This window comes from Miniopterus natalensis, chromosome 2 (assembly GCF_054644295.1).
Source record: "Miniopterus natalensis isolate mMinNat1 chromosome 2, mMinNat1.hap1, whole genome shotgun sequence".
Classification (NCBI taxonomy): domain Eukaryota; kingdom Metazoa; phylum Chordata; class Mammalia; order Chiroptera; family Miniopteridae; genus Miniopterus; species Miniopterus natalensis.
Genome location: NC_142082.1, coordinates 13,957,537 through 13,970,571, shown reverse-complemented (window position 1 = coordinate 13,970,571; position 13,035 = coordinate 13,957,537). Strand labels below are relative to the sequence as shown.

The 13,035-nt window shown below is 48.8% G+C and overlaps 1 protein-coding gene across 4 annotated transcripts in view; it reads left to right on the top strand.

Moving 5' to 3' along the window:
* Positions 1 to 577: 577 nt before the first annotated feature.
* The window catches only part of MFHAS1 (multifunctional ROCO family signaling regulator 1), a 69,578-nt gene continuing 57,120 nt past the window's right edge, over positions 578 to 13,035 (top strand). For all 4 annotated transcript variants that reach the window (XR_015714023.1, XR_015714022.1, XM_087814138.1 and 1 more), the window contains exon 1: positions 578 to 3,620. Coding sequence is in view for 2 of the 4 variants with exons in the window: in XM_087814138.1 (XP_087670264.1) it covers positions 644 to 3,620 (2,977 nt within the window). In the remaining 2 variants the exon portion in view is untranslated. The remainder of the gene's footprint in view (positions 3,621 to 13,035) is intronic.

Here is a 13,035-nt window from a genome sequence, read left to right as displayed (position 1 = left end):
GCGGCGCCTCCGCCGGTCACGTGGGGGCCTATCCGCCGGGCGGCGCTGCTGCTTCCCGATCGCGCCCGCCCAGAGCCGGGACGCGGCGCTCGCGCTCCCTCCCGGGCCCCGGGAAGCAGAGGCGAGGAGGTGCCGCCGCCGCCGCCCCCTCCTCCCGGCTGCGCCGCGGCCCAGGGCTCGCAACATGCCCGCGGCCGAGCCAAGCGCCGCCCTCCTCCAGGAGCTCGCCGGGGCGACGCCGGCGCGGGCCGCGGGGCCGCGGCTGCGAGGGTAGCGGACGGAGCCGGAGTGGGCACCGAGGCGCCGCGAGGCGGGCGGAGCGGGAGGAGGAGCAGCAGGCATCCTCCGCGGCCCCGGCGCGCCCATGGCCCCGGAGGTAGGAGAATGCGAGCGGCACTGCCCGCCGGCCGCCGCCGCCTCCCCCCGCGCCGCGGGCTCGGCGTCCCCCGGAGCTGCTCGCGTCGCCGCCGCTCCCCAGCTGCGGGCGCCCGGCCGCTGGCTGCGCTAGGACCCACGGCCGCCGGTCGCCGAGGGGCGGTGGGGCGGGAGGAGCGAGACGGGCCGGGAGACTGGCGCCCGCCGGGGCGCAGCGCGGCATGTAGCTGCGGGCTCCCGCGCGACGGTGTCGGCCCGGGGCCCCGCCATGGCTGGGAAGGACAGTGGGAACCTGAAGACGGTGCGGCTGTGGCGGGACGCCGCCCTGCGCGCCAGGAAGCTGCGGAGCAACCTGCGCCAGCTCACCCTCAGCGCGGCCGGGGCCGACCAGACAGACTCCCCCGACGCCCCCCAGCTCGTGCTGCCGGCCAACATAGGGGACATTGAGGTGCTGAACCTGGGCAACAACGGCCTGCAGGAGGTGCCAGACGGGCTGGGGTCGGCGCTGGGCAGCCTGCGCGTCCTGGTCCTGCGCAGGAACCGCTTTGCCCGGCTGCCCCCAGCGGTGGCCGAGTTGGGCCACCATCTCACCGAGCTGGATGTGAGCCACAACCGGCTGAGCGCCCTGGGCGCGGAGGTGGTGAGCGCCCTGCAGGAGCTGCGGAAGCTTAACCTCAGCCACAACCAGCTGCCCGCCCTGCCCGCCCAGCTGGGCGCTCTGGTCCACCTGGAGGAGCTGGATGTCAGCTTTAACCGGCTGGCGCACCTGCCCGACTCCCTCTCCTGCCTCTGCCGCCTGCGCACCCTCGACGTGGACCACAACCAGCTCACTGCTTTTCCTGGGCAGCTGCTGCAGTTGGCGGCCCTGGAGGAGCTAGACGTGTCCAGCAACCGGCTGCGGAGCCTACCTGAGGATATCAGTGCCCTGGGTGCCCTTAAGATCCTCTGGCTGAGTGGGGCCGAGCTTGGCACCCTGCCTGAGGGCTTCTGTGAGCTCGCCAGCCTGGAGAGCCTCATGCTAGACAACAACAGGCTGCAGGCTCTGCCCGCCCAGTTCAGCCATCTGCAGAGGCTCAAAATGCTCAACCTCTCCTCCAACCTCTTCGAGGAGTTCCCTGCTGCGCTGCTGCCCCTGGCTGGCCTGGAGGAGCTCTACCTTAGCCGCAACCAGCTCACCTCAGTGCCATCCCTGATCTCAGGGCTGGGCCGGCTCCTCACCCTGTGGCTGGATAACAACCGGATCCGCTACCTGCCGGACTCCATTGTGGAGCTCACCGGGTTGGAGGAGCTAGTGCTGCAGGGGAACCAGATCGCTGTGCTGCCAGACAACTTTGGCCAGCTCTCCCGGGTGGGCCTGTGGAAGATCAAGGACAACCCCCTGATCCAGCCCCCCTACGAGGTCTGTATGAAGGGGATCCCCTACATCGCAGCCTACCAGAAGGAGCTGGCCCATTCCCAGCCTGCGGTGCAGCCCCGCCTCAAGCTGCTTCTGATGGGCCATAAGGCTGCAGGGAAGACCTTGCTCCGTCACTGCCTCACTGAGGACAGAGTGGAGGGAAATGAAGGAGGGGACAAGGAGAAGACCTACCCACCTCCACTTCCTCCCGTGAGCAAGGGCATCGAGGTGACCAGCTGGACAGCTGATGCTTCCCGGGGCCTTCGATTCATCGTGTATGACTTAGCTGGAGATGAAAGTTATGAGGTGATCCAGCCCTTCTTCCTCTCCCCAGGGGCCCTTTATGTGCTGGTGGTGAACTTGGCCACCTATGAGCCACTGAGATTCTCTACCACAGTGGGCTCCTTCTTGCATCGTGTGGGGGCCCGGGTGCCTCATGCTGTGGTGTGCATTGTGGGCACGCATGCAGACCTGTGCGGGGAACGGGAGCTGGAGGAGAAGTGTCTGGACATTCACCGCCAGATTGCCCTGCAGGAGAAGCATGATGCTGAGGGGCTGAGCCGTTTGGCCCAGGTGGTGGACGAGGCACTGGCCCGGGACTTCGAGCTGCGCTCAGCCAGCCCCCACGCAGCCTACTACGGTGTTTCAGACAAGAACCTTCGGCGGCGCAAGGCCCACTTTCAGTACCTGCTCAACCACCGGCTGCAGATCCTCTCCCCTGTGTTGCCAGTGAGCTGCAGGGACCCTCGCCAATTACAACGCCTTCGGGACAAACTGCTCTCGGTAGCTGAGCACCGAGAAATCTTCCCCAACTTACATAGAGTACTGCCTCGGTCCTGGCAGGTGCTGGAAGAACTGCATTTCCAGCCACCTCAGGCACAGCGGCTTTGGCTAAGCTGGTGGGACTCAGCACGCCTGGGCCTGCAGGCAGGTCTGACCGAGGACCGGCTGCAGAGCGCCCTGTCCTACCTGCACGAGAGCGGCAAGCTGCTCTACTTTGAGGACAGCCCGGCCCTCAAGGAACACGTCTTCCACAACCTCACCCGCCTCATTGACATCCTCAATGTCTTTTTCCAGAGGGATCCTTCTTTATTGCTGCATAAGCTGCTCCTCGGGACCAACGGAGAGGGCGAGGGGGAGGGGGAAAGCTCCCTCGTGATGGCACTGCCTCCGCCAAACCAGGACCTGCTCCGGGCCACCCAGCTCCATCATTATGTGGAGGGCTTTCTGCTTCATGGGCTCTTGCCGGCCCATGTCATTCGGTTGCTGCTTAAGCCTCATGTCCAGGCCCAGCAGGACTTGCAGCTGCTGCTAGAGCTGCTGGAGAAGATGGGACTCTGCTACTGCCTCAATAAACCCAAGGGCAAGCCTTTGAATGGGTCCACGGCCTGGTACAAGTTCCCATGCTATGTGCAGAATGAGGTGCCCCATGCAGAGGCCTGGATTAATGGGACCAACCTGGCTGGGCAGTCTTTTGTGGCTGAGCAGTTGCAGATTGAATATAGTTTTCCCTTTACTTTTCCACCTGGATTGTTTGCACGTTACAGCGTCCAGATCAACAGCCATGTGGTGCACAGGTCGGATGGGAAACTCCAGATCTTTGCATATAGGGGGAAAGTTCCTGTGGTGGTCAGCTACAGGCCTGCCAAGGGGGTCCTGCAGCCAGATACTCTGTCCATTGCCAGCCATGCATCATTACCGAATATATGGACGGCATGGCAAGCCATCACCCCTTTAGTGGAAGAACTGAATGTCCTACTTCAAGAATGGCCTGGACTGCACTACACCGTGCACATTCTCTGTTCTAAGTGCCTTAAGAGAGGGTCGCCCAATCCACATGCTTTCCCAGGTAAGTGGAGAGAGGGATGTGGCTCTTGTGTACTGTGTTTTAGGATGCATTTCATTTGAAGATTTTTGTTTCTCATCTGTAAGATTATTTGCTTAACCTCACAGGCTCCCCAGGAAAGCTTCTCAAGGTAAATACAGGGGGATTTGGGGACAAGCAAAAAGCAGTAAGTACCCCCAGTCCCATACTCTTCTACAAGCAAGATTCGCACTTCCAAAGTGGGTTCCAGTCAAAATATTTGGAACTCCCTTTTTCCCTTTTCCAGTTTAGCCCATCTTTCCTGGGAGGAAATTTCAGGTGGTTGAACAGAAGATGGTGTCTGATGTTGGTCCCTCACTGAGCCTGGCCTGTAATGCTTATTAGACACATCTGGAAGGGTTTGAGGTGCTCTGAGTTTGACATGTCTATTACCATATTTTTTTTTTGCTTAAATTCAAAGTGTAGTAATAAGTAAAAATTACTGCTCACTTTCTTAAGAAATTCCAGAGAAGAATGTTTTGCAGTCGGGTTTGGATTAGTAAAGACAATGATAGTAAAGACAATTAATGATGGATTAGTAAGGACAAAACTTTCAGTCTGTAATGCATGACTAAGTCCTGGGATCATGATTTCACTCACTACCCTCGTGGGCATGAACGGTGGACTACTGAGCTCTCGCAGGGGACTTTCCTCGGGTATTTCCTGGCAATTTGTTGCTTTACAGATGTCTTAAGGTTTGTTTTTTTGGTAAGCGTTAGAGAGTGGAGGCTTTTGGAAGTATTTTGTAAGAGATAGAAGAGACAAAAAGCTACCAACAATTTTTTTCTTTTTTGCGGGGTGTTTTCCAGCAGAGTCCCTCCCTCCTCCCCCTCCCTCCCTCCCTCCCTCCCTCCCTCCCTCCCTCCCACCCTACCACCTCCCTCTGCCCCCTTCCCCACTGTAATGAATGGGAGAATCCAGGACAAGTTGTCTGGAACTTCTGAGCCTGGTTAATTGGCATCCTGAGTCTTCAGCTTGGACTATGTCCATTTCCCACATGTGAAGGCATTCTTTGGAGCAATTCTTTAAACAACTCAGATATTTGTGGAGCACAGGCTTGGTTAACAACATTCCAAGTGTCCTGAGGACAAACCTAATGATAGTATCTTTGCCAGTTTCTCCTCTCGGTGCCCCGCCCCCAGAGCACACTGAGAGGTGATGAAACGGAAGACTCTGTGCCACTATGGTCTTTGTCCCAGTCTGAATGCAGCTCGTCATAGTATCGGGAAGGAACCAGACACCAATATTTCCGAAGGTAACATCTTCCCATCGCCCTAGATCTAGGCTGAGTTTCATTCTTCAGCTTGAGAAAAGCCACCGTATTCAGTTACCAGTCAACTGAGCCGTCCATTCTGTATGATTATCTGGTGTCTTCTCACAGTCCAAGACTTGATAGACGCTTCAGTTCGTTTTATATTTGCCATTGTCTTTTCTTCATGAAAGCAGATATTTCTCTATTGTGTTACTGAATTGAATGGAGTGGTTGAGAGTTACTTATTCACAGAGTAGCTGATTGAAGGAGCTACCTAAAGCCAATTCTTAAGCAGGATGGAACATTAGTAAAATCGATGTTATTAACAGCAAAAGGAGACATAGGTTATTGAACAAGTAAAGATCTGTGCAAAAGAATTCCAAGAACTTTGAGGAGTAAACAGTGAGGCTGGAATTCCCCCTCCCCGAAATCTCAGCTGTTTATTTTTATTGATAGTCATAAATTCCACAAACAAGTCTATTCTCTTGTTATCATTTGGCCTGTTTGCCTGTCAAAGGAGGCACAGCTCATTTGCAATCCAAGCTCTAAGGAAGAGATGCTTTTTTTTCAACATAACCAACAAAGAAATGGTTGAAAATGGCAACATTATCTTATATATTGAATAGGAATAAATCATCAGGTGTTTTGACAATATAGGCTGTACATTTCTGTTTCATTTATGGTCAGAGAAAGAAGTTATATTTTTGCTTTGTTTAGGATTCTGTTTTTTCTAAAAGTAGCAGAGGGCATAAAAGTTGTAGAAAAAGGTGATTATAGTACATTTGTTACATTAAGACAATGAGGAAAAAAACATGCATTTTCCTCTTTCATATTTTTCTGTGATAGCCATCATCTGCTAGTATTTGCCACATTTCTGAAAGATTTGGGAAGAGCTAAAATTATAAAAAATTAGAAGGTGATGTAGGAACAGAATTATAACGTTGGGTGTTCAGTTAGTTAGGGCATACATTTAAAATGTTCATCTAGTCCATAGATTATTGAAATACATTTTACCTTGGCAGAAACCTTTGAATCTATTGGTAGCTTTTCGTCTTTTTTAAGAAGTCATTTTGCCTTTAGAAACATTGAAAAGTTGGCTACTTAGTTTTACATTTTATAATAATAGTGTCAGGTTCCCCTGTAAACTGACAATTTTGATACAATGTAAAAAAAAACCCCTGGAATTTAAATTTTTTTCAATTTTGGGACATCGCAAATAAAAAGTAAATTACTGTCTCCCTTGATTTACACAGAAGAAATGCAAAGTTGAATTAGTATTTTTAAACTTTATTTTGTGAAAAGTCTGTGTTGACCCTGTCATTGTCACTAGGATATTAAATCCAGCCTGCACTGCACAATTATAGTTGGCTTAGAGCAGTATTGTGCTTGGTTTCTCTTTTTTTATTTTGATTAATGAAAGAAATGCCATGTTTTGGAAAATCCTCAGCCAGCAACCACTTGGTTTTAAAAGTTCTTGTTAAAAAAACACAAACTAATTATGTGGTCAGAGAGATTACCCATTTGTCTCATTTAAGACAAATGGGTTGAGTGACAGGAGATGCTTTTGGGAATTGGAATGAGGCCCATAACGAGCCTGAAGGTCAGGTGTGAGTCCTCCCCGCTTTCTGCAGGTGCTGCGCATCCTGCCCGCGTCCTACAGCCAGTTCCCTCCACCCTACTTGCCTGGGTGTCCTGGAGTAACTTTCTTCTTGTGCGCTATTTATTGGTTCTTCTGTTCTTTTCTACCACTGTGACGTCTAATACTCCTGAGGTTGGGTATGTGGATTATTGAGGAAGACTCGGAGGCCAGGACATAGGCCTGCAGCAAGATTCTAGTGCTTTGCTGTTCATTGAAGCGGTTGAATGAATGCTGTGTGTTTTTAAATTGGAAGAGTGTGTTTTAGTGAGTGAACTTGGGTTCAATATAATTTTTCACTAAACATCCTACTCTCCAGGTTATTAAAGGTTATTTTTAAGAATAATTGGGGAGCAACCCAAAGCAGTAGACAGAGAATTGGTAAGTGGTCTTTAGATTTGGGTTCTTTCGTTTGCTAATTAACTTGATGCCTTTCCCTGCTCCTGTCAAGTGCCTTATGCCTGAGTTCAATTCCTTGCACACTGTGTAGCTCTTAGTGCATTTTGCCTTGTTCTGCTGGTGTCTGTCTGAGCCCTGCTATCTCTTTGATTAGGTTGTTCCCTTGCTTCTCGGAGCAGAAGATACGCCTGAGGCTTTGTAGCTTCTGTAATAGTCTCTCAGATGTTGGCTGAATAACTGTTTGGTCTTTTGTGAGAAATGTTTTTTTTTTTCTTTGTTGTTCACATATTCTGTCAAACTCCCAGGTGGTAGTGTAGTGATCATGTAGCTATGTCCTGTGTCCCAACTTCCTTCCCCACTGCCCCAGGTGCCCCAAGCGTTCCCATTGTCACTGCATTGCTGGTCTTCCCCTTGAATAGGCCCTTCATTTTGACCACTGGAGCAAAGCAAAATTCTTGCCTTGTTATATCTCAGTTTTAGAGTTACTGGAATTTGAGCATGACCTAGTTGTTGGGATTGAATTAGTCATTGTTTTTAATTTCACAAAGCTTATTAAACGTCTTTTTAGTTGAGCTTTATTAATACTGATGCCTCTTGGCTTTTATTTTTGTAAACAATCCTCTTTGAACTCTCCGGGGCTTTTGTTTCATATAAAAATCAAAACCTTAATCATGCAGTGGGAGAAAGAAATACTGTGCCTGATAGAATTCAGGGCCTGGAAAGGCCTTTGGAGAGTAAATTCTATTAAGCAGTCGGCGCCCCTTCTTTAAACTTTAGGGGAATCGCAAGTGCAGCCCTGCGCGAGCAGCTTAGATTTCCTAGAGAAAGTGTTTTTAGTTAACAGAGGTTTTATGCCATACTCGGCTGCCAGCTCATCTTAGTCCCCAGTAAACCTCACCTGACTCTTAGTTCTTGCTCATTTACTTCATTTTAACACCTAAAACTTTTTTAGTGTGTACTTCACAGGGTGGTTTGGGGGATTAGGTGAGAGAGTGTGCTGAGAAAAAAGGTTATTCCCCTTGTGTTTGTAAGGAAGGGAGAGGCTTCTGCTCCATTGTATGGGGGTGGGAGGCAGGAGTGGTTGCTGTCTCCATCCACCCATTAACTTGCTTCTCTCCACGGGAGCCCTTTAGGAGTAAGGACCTCACCATCCACCTGTTAGGGTCCTTTTTTAATACTGGGAAGCTGGTGCTGTGCTCTTTTCTTGCCCCCTTGTCCCTTGCAGCCTTAGTACTCCTTTGCCCGGGGAGGAGAGGAGAGTTGCTTTGTGTTTCTAGACTCTGGAAAGCACACCAGGTGAGGTCTGCTTGGGGGCAGCCCCGGCCATGTCTGCTGTCCCTGGTTCAGCCGCTCTGATTGCAAACCAGCTGCTGAGTGGTGGTCAGGTATGCCTTCCATTGGGGGCTGTCTTCCTTCACTTCATCAGGGAGGGGTGAGGGGGCCCCATTTTGGCCTGCTTTACCCAGTCCTGCTTTTGCATTCATGAAGCTGACCCTCTGAGCCCTATTTGGCTCCTCGTGTCTGTGCAGCCTATAGAGCCCAGGGTGATTGACAGGCATCCCAGACACCCACGGAGTACACACAGATGACATGTCTTTGTTGAACCATGAAGACCCTCTGCTATGTAAACATGGCAGTATTACTCCACAGCTATATACTCTCTCCTCTGAGATCCGATGTTTTGTGTGATGGCAGGACACACTCCCTGAACAGTGCCTGGTGCAGGGCTGAGCAGGTGGGAAGGGGCTCAGAGCAGATTGGTTATTTTTAAAGAACTCAAGAAATTCTGGTATTTCTTAAGTGACTCCTTGGCAAGGTGCTTTTTTGGGTTGTTTATGCTCTTTGCCTTCAAGTGTGCACTTTAAGGTAAGCATACATAATTTTCCCACGTGATTTTCTGGTGCATATATTCCTGTCCTCTGTATCCAACTCCTAACTTTTCCAGAAATGAGGTGGTGGGGGCAGGAATAGGCAGAGGCAGCTATCAGGATGCCAAGGTGAGGGAAGGAAAGTGAGACAACGTTTTCAAGCATTCAGTGCCAAAAATACAGGGAGCCTCTCCCACCTGACCTGACCTTTGCTTTCGCTGAGGCCGTGAGCACCCCCTTCCCCGAAGCCTGCAGTTCCGTATCTTTTTCTGTCTAGCCCCACCCCACCCTTGACCTTGGCCTCTCAAAGAGGGAAACTGTGGATGGCCAGGAGGGTGAGGGCGTGATGGTGGTGGTGCAGGAAAGATGTTTTTTGTGGTTCGTACCAGCTGTTTTCCCTTCTTCCATGAGCCATTGCTTTCCAGATGCTCCGTACAGAGTTAAGGTTGCTGGTTGTGTTCATGGAAGACACTGGAAGAGCTGCTGCCTGTAATGAATGCAGACATCGTCCCATGTGTGCTGTGTACTATGGATAACAACTCCCAGACACCATTGCCAGCAGGGCCGACTTATTTGTGGAGAGCGAGAGGGAAACTTTTTTAGTTATTTTTTTGTTTTTGGCACTGAACACTTAAAAACAGTTTCTCATTTCCCTTTCTCAACATAATCTCTTAGCTGAAAATACGGATGCTTTGTTTCTTAGAGAGTAAATTAGTAAAACGAAACCCATCGCAGTATTGTGGGTTTTTTTTAGCTGTAGGTTTACAGAAGGCAAAGACTACAAAAGCAGAGAGAACGTTGGGGTGGGGAACTGGAGTAGGGCAGAGGTCCTGGGGTGCTGGTGGGGGCTGGTGGGGGCTTCCCATGGGCACCGTTTCACTGGCCTCAGGAAGGAACTCCCTGCTCCAGACAGGCAGCCCCAGGCACCCAGGCTGTTCCAGCTGCTTCCTTTGCTTTTGCAAATCTGTGCACAAGGGCACTTGCGAGAAGGGCAAGGAGGAAGGGAAAGCTGGAGCTGTGTCAAGACTGCTTTTCGGTTTGTGTGCCTTTCTGCTTCTGGGTGGGGTGCTTACTGAGTCCAGGCTGCTGCTGCTGCGACTGCTTCCACTTCCTCCTTTTATGGAAATTCCCATAACCTCAGATTAACTATTTTTAAGGAAACAGGTCCATGGCACTTAGTGCATTCACAGTGTTGTACAACCACACCTTTAAGTCAAGTGCTGCTGGGGACTAGGAGCAGATTTGGATGGTGGCGTCCTGCCTGGGGCCAGTTGACTGGGAATTCTTTGCAAAGTCTTTGAGACAACTTTCTAAGGCACGGAGTAAGGTGGAAGGGCATTTTAGGCTAAGCCTTGAGGTGCCACATCGTTGAACATCTTTTAACCTGGCTGCAAGGGACATCCTCTTATTTGGTGTTGATCAGAGAACAGATCTGTTCTGTGGCATATGTGAGTTAATGGGGGACCAGCACATAAGGAACACAGAGAAGAGAAGCACACGTGAGTACTGTGTAATTACTGTCTTCTGTGCAGTGCTTTTTCGTACTTCAATTTTGAGTCGAGCTCTCAAATGATTGGCAAAGCCATAGGCAGATATGGGAGTTAAGGTGATCAGCGGTTGCATTGATTCAAAAGTAGGTCATTACCAAATTAGGCCACAAATGTACTGTAAGTTTATTAGCTGGATTCTGTCATCACTCATTATTGAATACCTGCTGTATACAGAAATCTGTACTGAACTGGGAATTTTAGAAGAATAAAATAAAATACATGGCCTTGGCCATGGGGAGCAGAATAGGGGCTTTAGTTGATGTAATTGTTGATTCTTGTATATGTGAAATCTGACCACATGCAGAGAAATTCACTTGCATGTTTGAGTAATAACTGGCTTTTGATTACTGAGAAAAACTGGCTACAGCTTTGAATTTGCTTGACTTAGGTGAGTAGGTGCAAAGTAATACCCAGGTCATTCTTTTCGATTGATTTTCCGTTCAGATCATTTCTTTGCAAGAAATCTCAGGCAGATCTTGAAATAGGCAGGATGCTGAAATAGGAAAATGCATAGAATCTGAAGATTTCTTAAAAATTCCCAAACTAACCAGTTTTTTGAGGGGGGAAAATGTCTCCTCTTTTAGGAGGCTTTTCATTTCCCAGAGTTATTTATGGGTTTGCTTTCTTTTTGAGAGATTGGAGTCATCAGCGATTTCTAAACACCAAAGACTGTGAGCACTGTTTCCAACGACAGTATAAATTAAGTTGGATACTGTCATCAGGAAAATATATGGCTCCTGCTTATAGATTCCTTTGATGAAGGATGCGTTGTTGAGGTGGGTTTTCATTCTTAGCATGTTAAATGCTGAGAGAATTAAAGAGTTAACCTTCTTAGATCCTCCCCACAGCTCAAACAAGCATATAAATTAACACTGTATTAGTACATTGTTACAGAGCTAGTGAATTTTGGGGCAAGTAAATTAAGCCTCCCTCCCTTTCTTTTTTTGAAAAGCAGGAGTTGAAAAGAAAAAAGGAATGAGAAGGAAGAGAGAAAATCAGAAAAATGATATTTCTCCTATGTACTGTTTGACTTCTCAACCTTATTATTGTCTCAATAAAATTCTTATTTTTGATGCCATAGGGTTATTATTGTGTTAATCATCACATCAGCCTTTCTAAGAGCAGAGGGTTGGGGAAAATATGAGCATCAGGTGACGAGTTCTCATCATGTTCTAGAGACAGTGCTAAGTGCTTCTTACGAGCAGTCTCATCAGATCCTCCCAGCAACCCTAGGAGCTCGGAATTAGCATTGCCCTCATTTTCAGGTGGAGGAATTGAGGTTTAGAAAGTTAAGTGAATTCCCCCAGAGTTAGAGCGCCCTGGGATTTCTGCCCAAACCCTCTGCTCCTACCCACTGCCCTGCCCTGCCTCTCAGGGTTAGGTTGCCCACTGCTTTCCAGTGTACACAAATACACCTCCTTCCCCCCTTTTTCTTAGATGTCCATTCCCTGTCCCTAAGTGCTGGGCACTGTGGTCCCTGCTGGACACGCTGGGTCTGGTAATTCATGGAAGCTACCCATGTGGAGGTCAGTGAAGGTCTTGGTCAGGTACATGGGAGAGGTGGGGTCTCAGAGAGGGTTTTCTGAAAGCCTCCCCTGCCCCGGAGCTGAGTGTAAATTACCCTGTAAGGTGATTTCCAGTTAACTGCATGGAGAAGAGGGAGAGAAAGGGTTTTTCAAAGTAAAATGGCATTTAAAAAGGCAGGGGGGATACAGGTAGTTCAGCATTCCTTGCCTGGGGGTGGGCATATGTGCATAAAAGCATTTTAGCATTTAGCTGTTGTAACAAGGGAGAGACTTTATTTAAGTTGCATTTGTGGATGGACTGATAAAAGTTTGCCAGTGATCACTGGTGGCCCATAAATTGAAGGCTTGGAAGCATTGTCCTAGCCCGGTCCTTCTCTATGAGGTAGGGCTCATTTGAGACCATGGAAGAGATTTACAGCGGGGAGACCCTAAGGGTAGTGTCAAATGATTTGCTCAGGCTTATAAACTGGTTATTGTTGGGCTGTGACAGCACACCTGTCCTGTGGATCCATGGCTAAGTGTCCCACTGGAAACTTCTCCTCTGGGTCCCCGGAGAAAGAGTGTTGATTATCCTCACAGCCAGGTGGCCGCACGCCTCTGTAATCGCCGGGAATGTATCTGAGAACATCGATTTTCCTTCCTCTAAACCTCAACCATAACAGATCCTGCGATAAGGGCAAACTTGGCCATAAGACAATTAGCATTTTATTGTGGACTAAGTTTCACTGTCTTTACCCTGTGCTTTTTTGTGATACTACATACTGGCTAAAATTACTGTTTTTTATTAATTTTGCACTAATGGAACACCATATTTTATGTATTTCATTAGTTTGGATCCTATTTACCACAATAAGAGTGTTTTCTTCTATCTTTCATGATATCATTGGAGTTTGTCTCCCTTGACCCCTCAATTTATCAAAATTATACTTACATTATATCAAAATCCTAGGAAGTGCAAGATACTTTTAAAATTTTACTTTATATTTTGTTTGTATTTACTTTATATTTTGACTTAAAACATTTGGAATTTTGTGTTGCATTTTAAAATAGAAGCATTATCATATACTGGTTATTAGCAAGGGCTCTTGAGGGAGACTGCTGGGCTCAAATCCCTGTTGTACCACTTGTTAGCTGTGTGACTTTGGGCCTCCTAATATTCTCTATCTCGT